At 37.0% G+C, this 23,810-nt stretch overlaps 1 protein-coding gene across 2 annotated transcripts in view; it reads right to left on the reverse strand.

Moving 5' to 3' along the window:
* The window catches only part of CPEB2 (cytoplasmic polyadenylation element binding protein 2), a 53,806-nt gene that overhangs the window by 2,090 nt on the left and 27,906 nt on the right, over positions 1-23,810 (reverse strand). The window contains exons 5-11 of one of the 2 annotated variants that reach the window (XM_080591173.1): positions 20,822-20,845; positions 16,927-17,097; positions 15,212-15,301; positions 8,197-8,315; positions 7,763-7,877; positions 5,805-5,986; positions 1-1,862 (exon numbers count right to left, since the gene is read on the reverse strand). The exon at positions 1-1,862 is cut by the window's left edge and continues 2,090 nt beyond it. In XM_080591173.1, the coding sequence (XP_080447299.1) occupies positions 1,635-1,862; positions 5,805-5,986; positions 7,763-7,877; positions 8,197-8,315; positions 15,212-15,301; positions 16,927-17,097; positions 20,822-20,845 (929 nt within the window). In that variant the 3' untranslated portion in view covers positions 1-1,634. The remainder of the gene's footprint in view (positions 1,863-5,804; positions 5,987-7,762; positions 7,878-8,196; positions 8,316-15,211; positions 15,302-16,926; positions 17,098-20,821; positions 20,846-23,810) is intronic. The other variant, XM_080591174.1, reaches the window with a different exon arrangement.

Genomic DNA, 23,810 nt, shown 5'->3' on the forward strand with positions numbered 1-23,810 from the left:
TTCCATTAAAAAGTCGGGGCTAGTTGCATTAAGAATGCTCTGAGATAGACAAAAACACTGCTATGATTTCCTTTTAGTGTTCAGGTAAATATTGCCTCTGTTGTAACTAAGTTTCTCAAAATCCACAAGCAATGTCGTTACAAGAATTCCTTCATTAAAATAAAAAACACTATCCTTGACTGTCAAGTAGCTACTTTTCATGCAACAGTGACCCCAGTTTGACAGAAGACCACAATGCACACAGGTCAAACATGTAAGCAAGATTTTAAGCCAAATTTCACTGTTGTCTTAAAGGTAAAATTTAGTTTGTTATGCAACTAGCCGTCTGTATATTACACCTTCTCCATTTTGACTTTACTTGGATTAAATTTCTAAAGCATTACGCATTCTTATATTAAGTATGTTTTTGTATGCATTTGTCATGGGTTTCACATTTGGTGACTGGTTAGCAGTGTGCTGGCCATCTTTGGTTTGTAGAGGAAATCTTAACCATGAACAATCAAGGGGGTTGAAAAGAATTTTTTAAATGCTAGCTTTTTACTCAAACTTGTATCTATACTACAACACGCCACATTAAGTAGAAGCACACATCACAAAATTGCACAGGGATTACAATATTACATCCAGTCTGCATAAAATTGAATTCCACTACTGACCAGGTCACAAAATGGCTGCACTTTCTAGTCTAAAACTAATTTGCATATTGTACACATGTAGGACATTTTTTTACTTCAGTCACAATAATGCATGCAAGTTTGTTTTTTTTTTTTGTAACAAATTTTGTAAATTTGCTCATGCTACCTAGTTTCAAGAGAGCCTTTTTTTGAACATTTGCAATAACTCACCTCTTGTTAATTAATAGTTCTAGTGCATGCATATGGTTTATACAGGTAAGTAAACATGCAATTTTTTCACATTCTAAAACTATGGCAGTTTAAGCCATATTGTGCTGCCTGCATTTTATCTGTAATGCAGTGTGTCTTAAACGTTTCAATCCCGTATTAATAGGTGGCATTACACATAACACCTATATAGCAGCAAAGCTAATACAGCTTGTGATTAAAAATGTTTAAAAATAGCTAATAAATCAGATTATCTTGAGGTATTATTTCTTGCAAGTCAAAATGGAGAGCAAAAAATCAACCCTAATTTTTAGTTTATGTATACACTGAAAATAGCAACAACAATAAAAATAAGCTTTTTGTAGCAGACATATTCCATCTTCACTATTTTGCTACCTTTGGTAAATTACTGGGGCAGATCTTGAAGTTAAAAACCCATGTTTAGAAATAAGTGCACGCTTCACCCACTAAATATAGCAGCAGACTGTGTGCCCCTACGCAAAAACATTCTCATATCTAGTTTTAACTTTACATATAAAAATAACTTGGAGAAAATACAAAAAAACATTTTATTTTAACATGAAAATATCACAAAAATTAGTAAGCCTGAGATGTAGGGTTTTGGTGAAAAACAAGAGGCTTGTAGTGTTTTGGCTGCTGATAAAGATGCATGTATTGATAGCTGGGGTGAAAAGCAGAAGAATGCACTTATTTCTTCTGCATGTCAGTATCTTCAAACACAGTAAGCCACATGCACCCTTCTTTCCTTATGTAGATGCTGGTTCACCATGTTTAATTCCAGCGGAAGTGGATCTGACGTGGGCGGTCAGCCCCCTCCTTTACCAATGGCTTATGGAATTCACGTCCTGCGCGGGAGTGGATATTTGCCCAACAAAACTCACAGTAATACTGCAGGCAAGTGACATTGGCACAAAAGAAAGGAGCAAACTTTCCACCACATCGTGCGCCCTGGCATTCGTCACACATCTGGTCATCCAACACATATGGCTTTACCTCCACCTGTTGGAGTAAAACAGAAACAATTCCAGTTAATACCTATTATTCCTGATTAAAGATATTTGAGCGTGTTCAGGTTTTTCTCCTTTTCCAGAAAAAACAAAAGTCTGAAATCAGCTACAGTGAATTAAATAAAGACATAAACGTTTTTTTATTACTGTTTACCATTTATCAGTTGCTGATCTATCCACACCAGAAAACTAAACAGTTCAAGGTGGACCTATAGAAATGCACTAAATATGTAATTAATATCTGCGTCAGAACCTCCACTTAATTTGTTCTGGAAAGATACTCTTGGCAAATGATAAAATAGAAGTATGTGTTGAAAATAAACCAGCAAGACCAAAGCTCTCCAAACTAATCTCATCAGCTCCTAAATATAACCCAAAATGAAACCCAGTTTTATGCTGTTTAGAAAATAATAAACATACAAGAATGTAGCCATTTACATATTAACTTGTTTTTTAAAAATCAAGAAGTCTCTGTATGCACTACCCTTGCGTGCAAGTTAAAAGTACTTTCATCAGGCTGGAATACAGACCTTCTAGCACTCCTGTCCTCTGTAATTTCACTCCCAATTTCTAATACAGTCAATATATGGTCAAATTTGGAGTTTCAGATCTTGGTCATCTATTGCTTTCCCTTTTTGTGGCTTTGAGCTGTATAGGAATTTGTATTGAATATGATTCTGAAAATATTTTTAAAAGACCATTTTGCATGTCTACAGACTGCTAGAAACACCTGTCTTACACAGCTTCTTTTTCCCAAACTCATCCGACTGCCAGAGTGGAAAAGTGGCAGGAGTCCAGTGGTAAATTTGCATTATGTCTCTGCATAACTGAACTGTTACAGACTGCGCTCAAACAGGAAGAAGAACTTCATAATAAAACACAAAATGAGTTGACTCCATTATTAAGGAATGTATTGTTGTCTTCCACGTTTTCCTTACTCTTTTTTAAAGACAGTATTTTCTGACTTTTGTTGGTAAAGAGGTATTCCAGTTTATACTAAAACTCATCGCTGTACAAAGATTTTACCTGAGATACTTACTACTAATTGAGAAGAATCCTACACATAGACATTGAGTTTATGTACCATACTCAGACAGAATGTTTGAAATAGCAAGAACTTCAAAATAAAATGACATTTTTCTATTGTATTTCCAGAGCTACAAAATACAGCTACCCACCACCCAAAGGTTTTGCAAAAGAATAATCTTTATGTTCCTAGCTTCAGAAGTGGATGCATACTTGACGTATCAAGTACATATACGTCTGAAAAGAGAGTATGCTTCTTCCAATAGTATATATTCAGTACAAACTCCACTTATTACTTCACTACAACGGCCTTTCTTATCAGAATTTACTCAAACTTTCCAAAAACCAGCTACTTTATGCAGTGATTCTGACTGTGGTTCAAAATTGCTGAAAGCATGAAGCACCACGAATTGCACACGTTGGTGCATTGATGCACCAAGTTTAGTATGAAGATGATTTCAGATGTATTTGATACATATTTTGGGGAATGGAAATATCACATGAAGTGGATGGAGACTGCTGGCATATGAAAGTTAACAATGCTTGAAAGAATTGTTTGGAGCTGAAACGCCAAATGAGTTTCAATGAAATGTTTGGAGCTGAGCTTTCATATATGATGGAACAGGATGAGGAGCACTTTGCTGAAGGAAAACATCTGTTAGAGAAACTAAACATATCTGCATCAAAAGAACTGGAGAGAAGCTACAGAATACTTAGGTAGGGAAGAAGTTAAGATCACAGACGATGTCTGTAAAGTCACTGTGACACTAAGTTTTCCTATTAAGGTAGGAAAAGTTATATGCTAAAAAATGCTATAAATACGTTCAACTGAAGCTCAGAAGGATAAACAGGGGCATTGCAAAAATTTAACGATGAAAAAAATGACTTTTACACAGATAAAACGAGTTATGAAAAAAATGTGGAAAGACAGCAGATCTACAGAAACTGGATACAACTGGCCACAGAAAGGCTGCACTAAGGTGAAGTGTAGAACGACCTGCCTCCAAGATTGTACTGAAATGTGTCATGTATTGCTTAACTGGCCAGCATGTATTCGTATCTTAAATGAAGGCAGAACCTGAAGTAGGATTGCCTCCTGCATTTGTAAAATGTTCTTTATATTAATATACATAACAGAGCTATATAAATAGGTATATAAATAACAGGACTGAACATATGATTTAGATATAGAGAAAATCCCTTAAAAATAACAAGATTGAAAAACCTCTGGCAAATGAACAGAACAGTTCGTAAACCCTCTCCATCATGATAAGGTTTAAAGACAAATTTGTTAAAATATTTAGATTTGGCCTTGCTGTATATTGCAAATAAAGCACCTCAGGGACAGCATACATTTTGAAGGAAGAAACATCAAGGAAGATAACAAAGATGCCTGAATTACAGAGCTTAAGGAACTAGTTGCTAAAAAAAATTAGTTTTCAAGAATTAGAAAAGGGACACTATAGAAAGACCATGAATCCTCGAATCACAACAATTAAAAAAAGAAACTATGAGCATTTAGATACTTACAGAGAAAGCCATCTGCAGATACTACTTGTACTTGGGGTAGGGCTTGTTATTTTGGGGTGGGGCAGGGGTGTAATAGTGAGTGAAGTTTAACTTCAAATATTTAATTGCTGTTTGCATAAATTAAGTCTCACAGATATAAGTCAAACTCCGCGCTTATGAACTCTAACAACTCTTAGGGTAGATTCTGTGTTTTTTTTTTTTTTTTAATTGTCCATTTTCCAAGTGGCCTGCTGCAGATGCCTGCTGTTTTAATAACGGGCATTTTTCCTGTTATGGAACTAATGAAAAGTTAGAACTAAAAACAAACAAAAGTTTGTAAAGAACAAACTCAGCTGTAAGTCACAAGAACACCAGCAGTCCCACCAGCAAAATATAGCCATCACATCTGGATGTGAAGACCATCCACGTTCAGACCCGCTCATCCTCTGGAAAGGATCATGCTTGGGGATTTCAGCTCAGTAGGCAACTGGTCACCTGAGACACATGTAAAGGCTCCATTGCTCTGCCTGTCTGAAAGGAGAGAAGCCACACACCACCTCCCTACAGCAGACTTTAGTTAACTGTACTACTTTCTTCTTCCTATGTCTTTGATCTGTAGAGGAGACTGGACCTTGAACTACTTACTCAATCCTTCCTCCTCTAAGGCACTTTTTTTTTTTTTTTTAAACAGAACACCTATTAATACCACTGACTACCTCTGCAGCTCTCGACACCCAAACTAGTGACATTTAAAACTGACATAATTTAGATGTCAGTCTTCCTTGCTACTCTCATACTTCTAATTAAGAGCAATGAAGTGGACTAGTCTTCTTAGAAGTTAGTTTTGCTTTAGCTAGCAATAAGCATCTATAGCAACCAGAAACACACATTGGTAAATACTCAAGGCACTCTTAAACAGAAAGGATAAGGCATTTCACATTTTAAGTGTCAAGTCTGACTGATTTTCCGAAGTGCTGAGCACTGATATTTACGGCTGAAATTAATGGCAGCTGCAAATTAGACCTAGTCCGAAACCAATGAATAACAGAGTTTCCTACAAATGACAGAGGAATTATCACAGTATTTGGTTTCATCAGAATAAGGGATGGAAAAAGATTTTCAAATCCATTGCCCACGCACAACAAAACCAGGAACTTCAGAATGGAAAGAACATATGGCCTAACATATGTCCAAGGAACAAACTGCTGCTTCGTGGAATGTGCGTTGTTTGTTCAGGGGCATTCACGGTTTAACTCTTGGAACCTGTGGAGCTTCAGGAATACTAAAAGAAATGTAGGAGCTGGCATAAAAGCCAATCAGAATGCAACGTTACCGCACCCTGAGAGCTCTCAAATATCTAAAACCAAACAAGCAAACAAACAAATTTTGTGTAACTTACTCGTTTATCTATATCGCCATGCTGAAGTTGAACAAACCGAGCACTGATGGCAGCAATGTAACTCTGCTGATTGGAAAAAGCAACACGTCCAGCACCTTTTGGGTATTTCAGCTCAGGGTCAGTATCAATTCCTGCATAACAAACTCCACCGTACAGACGGTCCATGATCATAGCCAATTCCACTATTAGGAAACAAAATAACGTTCACTTAAATTGTTCTTACTGTACAAACTTTAAATAGTATGCTTGTATTTAAAAATAGCAGAAAAGTTGATTTTAGTAATTAATTCTGCAACAACCTATGTAACAGTAATAACAAGAAATAGAAAAACATATGAATTAAGTTATGAAATATTCAGCAGACAGATCTTTCACGCTGTGGCTACACACATCCAAGGAACAATGGAATTGTAAGAACTTGCAGTCCTTGGTAACCTGGAACTGAAATTCCAGGGCAGTTTTCTTCAAGGCATTACAGCAAAAGACTTTTTGGGCAGGCATGGAATGCAAGCTGCGTAAAATAGATCCACATGCCACAAATTCCTTGGTCCTTGATCTCTGGCTGTCCACATGCTCTATGTCCTACTTGAATTTAAAGATGTAGTTAGCATCTTTTCAGCAGCCATGCAGAGCTTGATAATCTCCACAGCATGACACATCACAGAAACTCAAGTTCATAGAACCAAAATTCTCAAACCTCCCAAGTCTCTATTATTATTTTACACTGAATTCAGTTTTGCAATTCATGTAGGTGGAAAATATTTTTTTTCAGAATTAGTATCCTCTGTATTAGGATATAAAGTTGTCTGCAGCCATTGATTTTCAATATTTTTTTGAAAAGCCTGCTGAAGTTTTACCGCTTTTCTAAAGGCATGATTCTTATTTCACAGTGCCATAAAGGTTTCATTTTCACATATACAGGGGACTGTAAAGCTAAACATAAGAATGTGTCCATTAAATTTACCACAGACGTTCGGCAAAGCAATCTGGAGTATTTGGACTGAATTTACAGAAAATTCATGTGCAGTTGGAACATACTATGTTTATGTTCACGTACAGAGCTTGTAATACAGTCAAAGGTATAGTCTTAAAAGTGAAATAACAGAAGAGCTTTAGTATTGTGGGTCCAAGATATAAAAAATTAGAATTCTTTATACCCCCAAATTTGCACTATCACTTTGTGATTTTCTTGCACCTCCTATCTGAAAGCTCATTTTTTCTGTAAGAATACAACTTGGTACAAACTATGGAAGACTAATGAAGTCCAGAAGTCATTCTAAAAGAAGCTGGGATTTGAAATGCTGCATGCAACTTCCAACATTCACTTTAACCTACTTACTAGAAGGCCTCCATAAAATACTGTAAAAATCTACCACAGTCAATCTCACAAAGCAAACTGTCAAGGTTGCAGACCAACCATTTCACAGCTACAGAAACACCTACATTTTCCTCCATACACTTCAGCAAGAGCCTAGAAAGAGTCCCACAGTCTTGCATAGCGTTGTGACATACCGACTGTGGTAGCTGTCTGAATTTCTTCCCTTTTGCCTTTATTTCTTACTCATTACCTATGTTTTTCCTTATCCATGTTACCCACCTGACAGTAGCAGAAGAGTAGCTAATGTACAATATCAAGTACAAATAGAACATGGTAGAGAAGTTTTCATACCATTATTTTAAAAACAAAAAAACAGCACTTTTGCTAATAAGATGAATGTATTTTCTACAGCTTTAGACACGTAGCAGCTTCCAGTAAATCTAAAAGATGAACAGTAATTTGTGGGCAACACCAGATGAAAACAGTTAATACTGTACTATGGTTATAACTATCAAGGCAGTCTTTTATTTTTATACCTACATACCTATAACTATCTATATGTATTTATATGCAATTATGCATGATTCAAATTATTTCCAATAATCTCCCACTTTTAAAAACAGTCACAATTTATACGCACCAGCTCTTAATGGTCGAGGGACTCCTCCAACAAAAATTGTTTTTCGAGGATCAAGTGGCTGGGAACCGTCCATCACAAAGTCACTATCACTTAGATTCCAGGGACGGATCTGAACCTATTAAATACGAATGGTATATTTATATGGTTTATTAAAGAAAACGGTGTGCTACCCTAAGTTTCACTACATGGTGGATATGTGTTCATCAGCCTATATAAACTGTTAACAGTCAAATAATCCTATTAGTTGAGCATGTCTGGATGCTCTGTTTTAATCCTATTAATTCAAAACACTACAGTTCTTAAAATCACGACTGTTCCAGATGTTGAGTGCTGCCAATAGTAGTTTGCTTTTGATTATTTTCATCATTGTCATTTCAAATGCAGCTTTAGACAGATGGCAGCCATAGCCTGCAGGCCATCTACTGTTTACTTACTGGCTTGTCCTTGATAGTGGGACTGGAAACACATAGATAGAGCTTTCCATCTTCTTCAATGCAGGCGTCAATCAGTGCCTGGACAGAACTCTCTTCTTGGAACAAGAGGAATGCATAACCTGGGGTAAAAAATGAAAAAGAAAAAAAAAGGATAATTTTTTTCCTCATCTTTTCTTAATCATCTTTGCCAGTGACTTCTCCAACCAAATGTGCTTACTCCAAATGTAAAACAAAGTGAAATCAATTCTTTGATATTAGTCATCTTCTTCACCTATGCGCTAACTTCATGTAATCAGTAGAACTCCAGGCAAATACTTCTATCCTTAAAAAAAAACTGTCAAAAGAGACTAATAGTCAAATAAAAGCAAACATTTCTGCTCTATCATATACTGGAAGTTTACGCTGAGCATCATTCATTGGCAGCAACAGACATTATACAATGAAAATCCGACTTGGCACAAAGAACTAATCTCTATTCTAGAGATTAGATCAAAGTACTTTGTTACGTAAGTGACCCAGCAAGCCTCCTAAACAGTATAAAAATAGGAATTAAAATGCTTATTTAATGCTACAGTAAAAACAGTCAGACAAGCAAAGAACCTCACACATTAGCATGTTTTAATGGCTACAGTATAATGATACATACAAAATGTGTTGCTTTGCAGGTGCCCTGCAGTGCAATTAGGGTTGTATACGAAAATGGACTTTAACAGGACCATAAATCCTCATTTTTTTCTGATGTTACTAGCAAGCGTGGAATTTTCACATGAGTTATGTTTTATTACTTGGATGGAAAAGTAAATGCTGAAGCACCTGCTCTAGAGTGGACTTGGCAAGAGAGAGTGTGGCTGCTTTACCAAGCCTTCTGGAAATGATGCTGATTTTCTGAGAGGCACTGCTTAATCCCTGGCAATTCCATACTGCAAACAGCGTAGGTCAAGGCAAAACCAGAGCAAGATGCATCTCGATGAGCATTAATGAATCAATGTGTTTAGATGAATATAAGACCAGAGAAACTAATGTACAACTGATTATAAATATATGGGAGCAAAAGCAGGATTTAAATAAAAAGCTGTAAAGGCGTATGCTGGTGTTTCTAATAACCCATGCCTGATTCTCTTATCCCTCATACCATGGTCCCATCACAGCCACCTAGCAGGGACACATGACAAGGCTGTGTATATGCTATACTTTCATGTAAATCTAAGCTAGTTTCTTAAACAATTCTGTAGGGAATCTTTGAGCTCTGGCTGAAGCATTTCCTGGTGAAATACACCGTCATTAAAAAATATTGTTCAGCAATGAAAAATCTGTTTAAATTAAGCTTAACCAGTAACTACTGTTTAACGGGGATAACTTTCTGTATTTATCTTGCAATTTAAAATTCACATATTGCCCATGTAAAACTCACTGAATCAGGGTGTGTGCAGACTGGCACGGGTAAGTGATACCAGACCCACATAACTCTCCTCACTTGTGCAGAAGCCAGGTAAACACATTCCTGTTTGAATGGAGAGCCAGGACAAGAGCGATGGGAACACAAAAACTTGATTAACCAAGGTGAGGGCTAAACGGATATTATACAAAGATTTGCAGCCATAAGTGAGTAAAATAATTTGCTGGAAGACGATTTTTCATCAGTTTTTATCCTAAAGCATATCAAGGTTACTGCCATATAACTCCTGACACATAAATATAGTCAGTGTCCCCAGATGACCTACATCTGTATGTCTGCAGCTATTAATATGCTTAGCTGTGGGCTTGTGGAAAGACAGACAATTCCAACAGCAACTCAATGAGGGAACAATTACAGTTACTATATCCTACCACACCTGAAATAAAAGCAAGGAAAGCAAAACCAGAACTATACACTAATACTTATTTCTCAACACTATCTGCAAAAGAAGTCTGGGTTCGCTCCACCTAATTTTAAGCACCAGAGAGGCTTGTGTCATGAACTTAGTTGTTCTATTCCCCTTTTGAAGACACGGAGAAACCTGGCACAGCCTGCAGTACCAAACTGGTCTGGCTGTGGTTTTGCTGCACTGCTCTAGTCCTTCGATGACTTAAAAGGCATTTTAGTTTGCCCCCAAATACAGCCTGGAAGAAAACAACTAGTTCTCTTGGTGAACAAACCTGGCTATAGAATATAATTTGTTCCAGGTCCAGCATTTATAGGCATACACAGCCACAGCCAATCCCTCCCAGAGGAGGCAGGGTAGGCTCGCACAGTCTGCACACAAACCACTCTTTGTCACTTGCCCTGTACCAGGGCACATTTCCGGGCACAAATCAATTATACGTTAGCCAGACTTCTGCAAAGAACACCACAGATGCCCAGACATCCAGGCTCTCTATTAATTAACTAGAAAGAGCTTGCAAAGGGAAATTACACTCTTAGGTACTTCATTTAGGTATCATAAATTAGGAAATTAGGACTCTTCTTCCTACAGCTACCAGATGCCAGCGACTCTGTGGCACAAACTTAATTCTCACCTCTTTCTGCTTTCTTATTATACCTCTTTATTGAATTATTTTTCCCCCAACATCTACAACTCATGAACTATTGTGTACGTTAAATGCCTGTGTGTTAAATGTCTGCAAAAGTCACATGCGTGTAGGTACGATGAGAAGGGTTTGTAGTAGTACTGAACTACAATTACTGTGTGGGATAGAAAGTATAGGTAAGAACTGTGAAACATGGTAGGGAGGTAGGGTGAAGAGTAAGAGGTACTTTACTATAGAACAGCCTAACTCTCTAGTTTCTTGTTTTTCTGCTGTACCACATCTGCCATATAACTAACCAGCTTCATACCCAATAGCAACGTAAGGCTGTTTACAATGGAAAAGAAAAGCTACTCTAATCGGATTCTTTGAAGGAAGCTGCTTCATGCCTTTGGGTCATGTGTACACCGACAGCAGCAGGTCACGATCAGGTATTACTTGCTGAGACAGATTGCATGGTTTGTACATGGTTTGCAAGTGAAAAGTATTAGATGAAACAAGTCTTATAAAAATGTCTTGTTCATGTGTACCAGCATGTATGCCTTTTGTGGCAGACAAAGTTCTGGTAACCCCTGTTAGCGTCAGACTAACTGTTGACCACATTCCTCTGCATTTTGGTGGAAGTGTTACTAATACTGCTGCTTCCAAAGGGAACGGGTAGGGGTGACATCTCCAGAAAACTACCTCAAAGAATACAGAAACCTTTTCGGAGATTATAACCGTCTGTAGAACAACATTCCCTGATATCTGAAGATACTGGAAATAGGAAACACACCAGATAAATTTGACGAATCCTAGCTGTATTACCAAACTTTCTTAAGAATTAGAACAAAACAAAACAAAACAACCCAGCAGCATGGCACTGTCCATACGAGCCAGCAGAGCCGTATTTTGTTTTACGGTTGGGTCCTACTGTTCCAACAGACTCTCCCCAGAGGAGAGTTAACGGCCTTAGTGCCCGTGCAATTCCTGCCCACAGGGTGCTACGTGCCGCCGCTCAAAACAGACAAAATCAGCGCAAGCTACAGGTTAATACTGACAACTACATTCGATGGGAACAACTCACATTTGGGAAGATACAGGAATTCTAATCTACTCCTTTTTAAAGAGATCTCACCACCATATTAATTAATCTTTAAAGCATAAATATTTTATGCAGCTTAGTCACCTCTGATTGAGAATTAACTCCAAATTACACTTGAAGAAAGTGCAAACTGACACAGTTGCGATGCAGCTATTAGCAAAGGCACTTTCCAATAAGGGGGTGGTGGTGTAGATTCACGTCAAGATCCAAACCCCCCTATTTCCATATTTCTACAGGCACTGCAGAAAGCTCCTCCTGTCACCAGCAGAGACCCAGTTAATGCAGTCAGGGGTGTCTGGGCAGGGACTCAGCTGACCGAGTGGGACACGGAGGGGTCTGGCATGATTTATCCTCTGCGGTGCTTTGCCTAACCTCCAGCTGCTGCTCCCCAGTGGCGCGGCACTTCAGTAGGTACCGCTCCACATTTGCCAGCCCTGTGTAAATCTTTTTGATATCCTCAGTTTGGGCAAATGAATCAAGCACAATGTGCTTATGTTACAGTGACCTGAACAGCCCTCTATACTCCAGTGACTCTATTGGCAAGATTCCCATTGATTAAAGGAAGCTCAGACACTAATCACACATGAAGACACCTACAGCTACTAGCCTGAATACATAGCTCAGCCCTACCCAGGGACATTGAATAAGCTGATACCAAGTTCAACAGAACACAGATGGACTTACGGTTTTGTTCCTTGAACTAGAAATAGAACATTTTCAACCTATTTTTTTCAGTCAGTTGTAAATTAGCAGTTCTTAACCTTGAATAAATGAAGCTACCACATGACTACTGGGAGAGAATGCAATGGGAACACCAAGATAATTAGAAAAAGCTGGAGGTACTCTTTCTTTAAAACAGATTACCCTCTGTTTTATATAGACTGTAAATAGTACAGAACACACGAACAACTAACTGGACATATTTTGAAAGGCCTCTGGATCGGCATATCCCCACGGTACCACGTTGCCGTGAGCTTCACTACCATGAGAACGGAGTCCTCAGCTCGGCAGGTCGCTCTGAACACGTGTGAGGTTTCATAAATCAGTGTCTTTGCGAACTCACCAATAACAGGAGTTATGATAAACAGTGACAAGATAGAAGGGGAGGAATTCCTGATTACAGCTGGCAGATCACTTACTGACTTTGTACTTTGATCTCAACATAATCACTTTTTTTTCTTCTTCACAAAGGAGTTTCCTTGTAAAGTTAGGGTGAAGTGTTTAAAATTCCTGTTTTCTTCCGGCCCAATTTTGTGTTGAACCAATGCAAAATGTAATTAGTCAGGAAAAGGCAGTTGGTGTTTCTCAGGAGGCAGCCAGCCTTGACAGATCAGTACACTTTTTGTATTTCTTCAAGCAAAGAAATACTTATTATTAACTTGGCCTTCCCTCAGGACTTTCCATAAGCAGAGAGCCTGGAAGGAAGCACAGCTTGGAAAACTTAACAAGAATATTAAAAAAAAAACAAAACGCAAAACAAACGAACAACAAAAAAACCAGGCTGCATCTCTTCACCATAGAGAATGCTATTGTGTAGAATAGCCCAGAACCAGATAATGCTGAGATGTCTTTGGAGAGTAACACTATTTGAAATATCTAACGAGACTGGACAAAAATAGATGTACATTGAATTAGCTCCATGCAGGGTAATAAACTAGTCATTGAAGATTAAAAGTACAAAAAAATGAAGTCCTTCTGCTAATATATGTTGCTTATATTGGTAATTACTGGTCAGGCTCAAAGATTTCTTAGCATTTAGCCTATTTTTAGCAGTTTTAGAAATCTTATTAAATATATATACACAGTTCTTGCCTGCACAAGTAACATTCAAATATGTAAGACAAATTTCTATGATATTTTATAGCAAAATAATCACAGTTCCTATCTGGTCTAGTGAAAGAACCAGATATAAACTCAGTTCAACAGTTAATAGTAAATTATATTTCCAGTGTATCTATAAAGAGAAACCTACTCTGTATTTTAAATGTGCCAGGCTACTGTCACATTACAAAGCAATGCTGAATATTGTAGTAAACTGATAATTAGACTAAAGTTTTAATTGTTATCAAGCTTCAAATAAGGATCAGTTAATCATGTGAAATCAACTTAACGCTTTGTATGTGTTTGTGAGTTAATTACATCAACAGAATAATTTTAATTATATCAGCTTTAATCTACATTCTCTGCTTTTAAGAAGCTCTGCTTAGAATATACATAAAAATATATATTTAGTATAGTAATTATACATTTTCCAACTATACAAAGAGCTTTATTAAACAAGGAAGTCTGAAAATGTATCCTTAAGATGTTCAGATTCTGAGACAGGACTATCTCCTTGGAAATTATTGCCAGGACTCATTCCTTTCAGCGAAGAATATATTAGACCTTCCCTCTTTGATATATACATCAAAAGCTCTGTGAGTTGCCTCTCCTTCAGTTGCTCAAGAATTTCTCTTGGTAAATTATGAATGGAGATGTACTCCTTAGGATAGTTAAACTTAGCTAGACAGTAGCTTTGTACATCAGGCTGACAATCCAAAAAGCCAAAGCCTCTCTGTGTTTGAATTTCCATATAGTGTTCATAAGAACTATTTAAATACTTTCAATTCCTTTCCCTACTCTTCAGATGATGATCTGGGACAATATCCCTGTCTTTTTTTGACAGCATAGGTGGTCAGATAACTGAAGAATCAGTTTATAAAGGCATTAAGTGCCTATATTTGTTACTTCCATGGAAGAATAAATGGCTGCACTTGCTACAAAATGAATAACCTCTGGATCAGATTTTTGCATTTATTTTATATGTACTAATACATGAGCAGACCTGTACAGAGATAAGCTACGTAATTTAGATTACTTAAATGTACAGAGTAGTTTGTTGAACATTTAGATTTTGAATATCAAAGAGCAATACTAAAAATAGCTAAAATCAATATTTATCCAGTTCTCAATAAAGATAGTTAGCGCTTCAATAGGAAGTTCACATCTTAAAAATGAAATAAACATAAAATTGAGTATTTTAATAATATACTCAAATACATCCTTCTGAATACTGTCTGTAACTTTCTAGAAGAACTTTAATCTACGACCTAGTGTTAAAATTTGATCAAATTTCAGTTTTAGGAATTAGAAATGCAAATACAGACCTTAGAATTAATGACGTGTACAACCACATAATGCTGATCTAATATTTGGGAAATGAGAATATAGGAGCTTCTTCAGAAGACCAGCACTGAATGAGGCACAGTACTAAAACAATTCTGTTTTATACTTGGTATGTTAAGGATCCTTGTCTGAACACGCATTGAAACTGTAGAATTAACTGTTCACAGGGATTGCGAATTATACCCTTTGGAAAAAGATGAGATAGTTCCCCAGATTAAGAATTGCACTCAGTGACTGGTCAAAACCTCCCAACTCTCTTACCTTTTGGTGGAAAATAGGACTTGCTTTCTGCTTTGTGAGGCCAGTCTACTACCAAAGGTCCAAATCGTCTGAAGCTAGCAGTAATTTCATCTGAAAAGAAGTACAACAGTTGAAATTAAAATCAATAACATAACTAAATAAAGAAGTACTATCAAATGAAGATCTTGTTTTTTAGCAAAGGTTGAGGTTTCAAGGAAAAAGAGAAGCAAAAAACTTAAATAGATACATCTTCCAAGTGTTAATATTTACCCAAAATATTTCTGGTGATTTTATGCTTACTTTTTTTTTTAATTTTATTTTTATTTTTTTTATTGCTCAGCAACAGCTGATTTCAGAAGGATGTGGACAACTGAAGGCAATGGTGAAAACTGGTGTGTTACTTTTTTATATTCAGGATCAGGTTTGAATACAACCGAAATAATTTATTGTTTAGTGATCTACATTCCAGACCTTTGTAGGCAGATGTTCTTATAATAAGTACCACAATTAGCATGATAGTACTTTCCAGCAGATACTGTGAACAGAAACTGAAAATCACCTATTTAGCAATGCTTCTAATATAACCATGAATAGGCCTGTTGCAAGATCCACTACGCTCCTTCATGATGTCTTTCTACACCAGCTGCTGCTTCCTGCCATTGCCTGCAAGAACTTGTGTCATGAGAAACAATAACACGACCCTAAACTCTACAAGAGCAGTAACTCGTCAAACACAAATATACTCTATTTGTTTCGGTTGCATCCTGTCATCAGCATATAAACAGGAAAGAAAGAAAAGGTATCTCCATGTGTCTTTGTTTAGCATTTGTATTAAAAGCAACAGTGCACTTTTGAGTTTGAAGCTAAAGTGCACCAAAAAAGCTGAAGTATATGAAAAGAAATCATTTAGTACGTTTCCGGAGAGCACTGTCATGAAGATGAAACCAAAATATGGTCTCCCCATGTCTGAAAGATAATTAACCACAGTCAGCTTATTTGGTATGCAAGTTAGTCTAGGATTACAATGAACCTTGTAAACGGACTTCTGTTTACATTACAAAGCTAGCATGCAATTTACAGTTATCTGCACAGGAGAAACCTAGTATTATACAGCATGATTGCTTCAGATCAGCACTATTATACAAAGCAATTCCAACTGCATCACATAATAATCTGAACTTCCCTGCTATCTTCTGTATTCAATGCATCACACAGGGCTCTGCCACTGACCTTCCTCTGCCTTAGTTTCTCTATTTAGGAACACGAATAATATTAACCTTTCTAAACCACTTCTGAGATGCTCAGGTAAAATAGAATTTGAAATTCAATTACTAAGAGACATTTCCTGTGAATAGATGATGAAGTATGTTCAGGTAGAGGACACTACGAAGGGCTAAGCTGTATATGAAAGGAATATACATGCCCCATACCACTGCAAGGTAAGCATAAGCAACAAATTCCAGGTTTCAGATGGAACTCTGCAATCTGGAAGTGTGGAAGCATAAACGAATAAATCTTCTCAAAATCAAAAGGAATGGATGACATCAAGTGATACTAAGTGAAACGTACCCATCAACATACCCATCTCATTAAAAACAAATCAAAAAACATGAACTGTAGTTGTAGCCTCTTATACAACATTATTTTGCTGGGTGGTTTACTTTCATTACCTCATTTAGGTTTTTCTCTTTCTCCCTCCCTCCAAACCTCATTTGCGTAGTTTTCGGGCAGCTCACCTTCATCAATATCTGGTGGAAGACCTCCAACAAACACTTTCCGAGAAAAACGCTCAATTCGTTCCCCATTCTGATGACCTGAATAGCAGGTAGGTGAATTCAACACTCCGACTTGATCACTGTGACCATCGTCCAGCAACCCATCGTCTATTGGGAAGAGGGAAGAACGGCCTTAAAAAGAAAAAAATAACATATTAAAACAATTCTGTGGCAGTACATAGTTATGTAATTTTAGAACGGGTAATGGGGGAATAGCGGTCTGGAAAGTAAAAATAAAAACAACAAGAAATTAGAAAAGCATACATTAGTTTAAGAAAAATTAAGATAATGAAAAATACGTTAAATCTTTAAAAAGGAAATTCCAGGTTGTAAACTGACATCTCTGTAAGCATAATACCTCATACTACGTTATATTGAAGTTACTCTGCTGCATCAAGTAAGATAATAATAATTTGCTTTTAAATAGAGGGTATTACATAGAAAGAGATTATATTAAGGGCTGCTTAAGTGAATTTATAATTAGTTTGCCTTTGGTTTAGCTTCAAGTTAAAGTGATAGCTTCTATCACATGAATGACTACCGCACGTCTAAAAATTACACTTTAAGTGACCTGAGGGAAATGAAAAAATATATACACAGTAGGACATTTCAGATAGGTATGATTTCTCTATTCTTTTGAAATTATCTGATTCTGATAATGCAAGAACAGATCAGTTTCTGTGAAAGCAGGAGAGAATTTTAATGAGCGTGCATAATGTAACACTTGAAAAATGAGTCAATGCTGATTTATACTGGCTCTGAATTTTACAACAGTTGCAAAGGGAAGCCTTTTTGTGGTTCCTAACATGTAGCAGTCTGCAGTGAGACTACAGTTACCCTTTTCTGAGGACAAGACAAACCAGGCTTTCCAGGGGTTGCTGTTCCATGTCTCTCCCCCGGTAGAAATGAATGTTCAAACTGAAAAGCTAGTTGCAACTGTGAAATCCAAGAAGCCCACAGGACACCTTTGCAATTGCAAAGTGATCAACACTGACATATAGATGGCAAAGGGGAGTGAAAACATGGTATTTCCGTCCTACTTTCACACACACAACCACTTTCATAATTTGCAAATTTTATAGAACTCCAAAACAGAAGACCCCGAAGGTCAGGTTATGAATTCAGGTTATTCAAACTTTCACTGCTTTAGTGCAACAAGGATTAATAACAGTTTCAAATTCAGAAGTTAGTCTGAACTGCAGAAAAGTCCAAAAAGAAAAATTTTGGTTGAAACAAAAATACTCCACATCAGCATTTATTCTGAAATGCAATTTTGCTGTTTCCCTCTCACTTTTTAAGTTGTTATTACTTAGGACATTCTGGAATTCAGCTGCCTTCCAAAAACAAAAGAAGCAAGCAAAACCAAAAAACCAACCTAGCACAGTTTTGGGAGACAAGTTCATTTTCCACCTCAAATACCCAATTTACTCTAAGTTCACCCACTGCAAATGGATAGGCAGAAGCAGTGAGCTCCTGACACTGGAGTCTGCAGTATCTCAGCTGTGCTTCGTACTGCAACCTGTAACTTTTATCCCACCTCAGGAAAGCCCCCTAGGGACACCCGCAGAAATTGTGCAGATAAGCCAGGGATGAGAGCAGTAGGAAGACCATTTGTTTCATGTTAGACCACCTGAGATCAAGTGCTTAAAGACATGGCTGGAGGAAGAGAGCGCAAACATCATGACTAATGACCCACGTTGTGGTAATAACACCTGTAGGCCCTAAGCTGATATCTGAATCCACTATAAAAATACAGTACATCAAAAACACCGAATGAAAACACAAGGTGATAGAAATTAACTAAATGTAATCAACACGTGGATCCAAACAGAAGCAGGACCACTGGACTGTACTGCATTAACAAAGCCAGTGACTGTGATATCTTTATGGTGGCATTTCACAATTATGTCTAAAGGGCTTATCTGATAGAGAGGAACACAGCAACCAGGAAATTGCAACGTGCTCCCTCCTTCCATTAAAAACGGTGATGTGTTTGGAAATATCCTAATATGGTGGGAAGCAAGCGATGGCATCCCTGCTTGCTATCACAAGGAGGCATTCAGCAGCTGGGTAACAGGAGCAGGAGAGCACCTTGAAAACTGGAAGCAAGTAGGCTGTGTTCGATGGGGCAGCAAAGTCAGAAAGCAATGGACAAACAGAAGGTTAACGCAGCTGGAAGAGGCAGCAAGGGAGATTCTTCCTGCAAATGATATATTTAGACATAAGAGGAACAGGACCACACTATGACAACCCAAAAAGGAAAAGACCGCAGCAGCTAAGTAGTGTTGATGTGAGTTTCAAGTTATGAAACTCGCAGTTATAAGAATGATGATCAGGTCTTTTGCATATATGAAGAAGTGGTAATATTCTTTCAAAAATATGCCAATCCTAATTAACTTGTTGGTTACAATATGGCCACAAAAGCATCTTTCTTTTTTTTCTTCTTCTTCTTTTCTTCCCCCCTTTTTTTGAACAAGCAAACAAAAGGCACAGACACACGATTTATACTTACGGAAGGTACCTGTCCCAGCCTATTGAAGGGGGGTTGGAATTATATGATTTTTAAGGTCCCTTCCAACCCAACCCATTTGATGATTCTATGATCTCTTCAGATAATGAAAATTAAGTTTTTATGTTTCTCAAAGTAATTCTTAGATAATTCCATTTCTGACTTACAAATACATAGGAAAGAAACTCAAAAGAATAATCCTCAGAGTAATTTATTCTTTTCCCCACAGACCAATGTCAAAATCTAAGGACAACAAGAATCTAAGGCTCTGTTTCCATTACGAAGCAAACCATCAGAAAACATTTTGAAGAGGTATCAGTGAGATCAGTTTTTCTTTAATGTGGGGAAAGGTTTGCCAAAAGCACTGCAGCTCCTCAGAGAGCTAAGATGACATTGAGGACAATGGATTAACACACTTAGTGCAGCACGCTCTGACTCCAAACACTTCTTCCTCCCTCCTCTCCACTTTTAAATGCTTCTCATCTGAAGAAAGCAAAAAGGTCACTTTCTAGGCTTTCCGATTTCTCCCAAAGACTGAATTAAAAGGATAAGCCCCTTTAAATACTCATTTCTTTTTGTTTTATGACAGTGAAAAGGATTAAGCAAAATCTACCAGAAACTTTCCAAAGACAATTGTGCTATTACACATGGTCTACGACATTATTCTTTCAAATGGGGCTCCTGAGCAACCCGTTATGAACCAATGCAGAGATCAAGGCAGACAGACAGACAAGAAATTCTGTGTATATTGTGAATATTTTGAAGCTCTTAAAGATCTGTATGATTTGCTGCACACTTTACCTCGTCTTTGTAACACCCACTGGTGACTTTCTCATATAGCTGAATCAGTATTGGTTTTCTGGGGTCAGTGAACATATATTGATTTATACTATGAGAATTTATTTACCGTTTCCAAGGGCCGTCCACTAGATTTCTTCCTAAGTTTATGAAATATTTTTAGGTTTTACTCTGTACACGAGCACTTACACAGAAGCAAAGGGAGATGAGTTAGAACAACCAGCAAACGGTATACTTTTAAAGGGGGCAACAACTGCAAGCAGTTACCATTAGCATGAACAAAATTATGATTAGAGCTACAGAGCTTTAACTGATTAAGGGATTTGGAATTCAAACTCTGAAAGAGAGTTTCATTTGAAGAGATTCAAACTAAAAAAAAGATCAATGATCAAAGCAATCCAGACTGCACCCCTCACACCCTCCATCTCCCCCGTATTAAGGAAACATGCAGATAAGCGCTTATAATCAACAATCTGGATTAATTAATCATAATGATCAGTAACAGCTCCATCAGGATTAATTGTACTGTAACAAACAGAAGTGAATTACCTCGTCTTCGCCCATAACTCCTCGCTGCATGTAAACAAAGGACAAATTGTAAAATGTCAAACAACTGTGTTATGCCCACATATGAAAATATTTATCATACAAAAAACGATGTGGGTGAGCAATAAATAAAAATCTGCATTGGTATTTGCCACGGCTAATTGTAGATTAGACTGCAAATAAACTGAAGTCTTACTTAAATATCCCACTATTTTACTACTCAACTGATGTTAGCAGCAGCTGTAAGGAATATACTATAAAACACAGCAATATCATTGCACAAATGTTAATTATTCAATGTGCCTTTATACTTGATCTTAACTTCATGTTAATTACAGAAGCATAAAATGTAGTAACTTTAAAATTCATCTCCACAAACACAATTTGCATCTTAGAAAAGTGTCTCATTATTACGCAGGGCACTGCAACTGAAAAAAGGAAAATATTACTTTAAAAAGCATGTAGCCAGCATTAAATTAATCACAGAAACATTCTGGTCCATGGAACAGTTTGTACAGTCCTTTGCAGTGACAATGCAAATGCTATAAGCCATGACCTTCCTTTTTCATGAAAAGACCTAGCAGAAAATTAACCGCAAGGTTTTGTTTGAAACAAAAGACTCCTTGTGGTAGCAAACAAAATCAGGGCACAAGTCACAAGAAATGGCATTGTATCACAAATACTGCACAAAGGCAAAGCAACAATTTCTGACAGACTGCAAGCAAATCCAAGATTTTCCTAACTTCTGAGTTTTGCAAGATTCTTAAAGGGATCTTACTCACAGCTACAGTTCAGCAGACTGCACTGACTGCTCCTCAGCCTGAAGGCTGGGCAACTAAAAATAGGCAGATTACTAATACAAAAACTATCAAGCTATGTGTAATTTTTAGTTACGTTTCCACAAAGTATTTTCAATTCCTGTTTCTCAGACTTCATATCTGAGAAAGATTACTTTAATCATTATAGCACTGTAGTTAAATATCCACACAGATCACTATAAACCATGTTACCGTGACATTCATGAACAAAGATTACTGTGTCCCCCCATTAATTTTATTTTTATTTTACTAGGACTCCATGCACAGATCTCTCCTAAAATGCAACTTTGGTTGTGAGACACTGATACACATGCAGTCTCACAAAGTCAATGATTCGTGAAGTAAATTCACTGTTCCATTTCCATATTGTTGAATACTTATATGCTGGTATTTACCATTTGCATGGGGATTTTTCAAAATTTTTAGTAAGTTTATATATATTTTTTATTCTCTTTATTTTTTCCTACTAGGAATTCAGTGGACTGCTTATGGAATTCTGAGAATCTCTCTTGTATTTTTCTCCCTTAATACTTTTGATTTCTTACACAACATTAAGTATATTCCTATCCAACTTGCACTGAACTTGCTTTCTAATTTATTTTCTTCCACCTGAAAGAATCGCTGTGGATTAGAACAGTCTTTTGCTTAGTTTTTCATACCCTTCAACTTTTCACTAGTGATCCAAAACCAGAAATCCCAGTTTCAACAAGACTGGAAACACCTGAATTCAGATTTACCATATGAAAATAGCATCCACAAAAGGCAACATATTCTTCAACAGAGGATGCGATTAGTTCTCTTATCAGTCGATGCAGCATAAGGAGACTAATGTCTAACTTCAGACTTGTTTTCATCTGAAGGCAGGCACTGACAAGAGAGCAGCTCTGCTGCTGCTGCAGCGTGGAGGGATCTTTCCTGACTCTTGGACACAGTGACTCACAGGCAGCATTAGCAGCTGTGTCACCAAGCCCTTGTCCAACACCCTGTGCTCTTCTCTCCCCTCAGTAAAACCAGAGTAATCAGGGAAAATTCAAGTGCATCACACCCACAGTAATGACTGCAATGTCATGTTCTCTCTCCGAGAATACTAAACGAATGCATACTAATAAAGCACTTCTAGCGCAAGCCATAGTGATTTTTCTTCTTTTCCACCAGATCTGCTCCTTTTTGCCAACAAAACCAGCTCAGCTATTTTCTTATATATTCATAGTTAAGGCAATCTGATAGACAAAAAAATATTTTGTTACAGAACACCTGAACTATTTTTCTTTGTGTGTTTTAAAATATCAGTAAATTTAGGGATAAACACAGCAGGGCTATTAAAATGCTAAAAACCCCTCCACAATGCAATTCTGCTTAAAAGGATATTTGTTGCAATATAAACAGAAATTACAATGACACACCAAAGTGTGTAGTCTGTATATTCTTTGCTTAGGGAAAAACAATGATAGCAGAGAAAATAGAAAAATAATTGTATTTGATGTTGTCACATTATTTACTTTACCCATATGGCAAACCCCTTTCTCCTGCTATTTACCTGGTTTGTCCATTTAGACTGTAAACTAGTTTGGGCAGGGATTTTCTGTCACTGAGTCTATAAAGTCTGGAAAACTTTGCTCCCATTCTCAGACGATCTGTAGGCACTGCTGCAATAAATGTGACCACTGATATCAACCCCTGTGGTTTTGCAACTCGTTATTTTTGATTATTTTTATCCAGAGTTTATGACCACAGTGGACAAGCTGCTTTAATAACAACAACTACAAAGCCTTGAAGGTTACAGGCTCTCATCAGACTGCTTCCCAAATCACTACAAATATGGTATTGAACTAAACGTATCCCTTTTGTAACTTCAGTATTTTGATCTCCCCACATACGTATTTCTATAGTACTGTCTTTCAAAGGCTAAATATTGCTTCTGGAAACAGTCTCACTAAAACAAACTTTTAGTATAAGGTGAGCAATGAGATATTCTTTTAGATTCAAACTAGATTATATCAGAAATATTTTTCTCTATTTATTAAAATACCATGCACATACTGTATGCCCTTCAGAGCATACATGCTTATATGTGGTGTGTATAACTATATATATAGTGTATAACTCAATATATACACATTATATATATTTAGAGATATAAATATAGTTTTATATGTATTTAATATATGCATTTA

The sequence above is a fragment of the Anser brachyrhynchus genome (assembly GCF_964034855.1).
Source record: "Anser brachyrhynchus genome assembly, chromosome: 4".
Classification (NCBI taxonomy): domain Eukaryota; kingdom Metazoa; phylum Chordata; class Aves; order Anseriformes; family Anatidae; genus Anser; species Anser brachyrhynchus.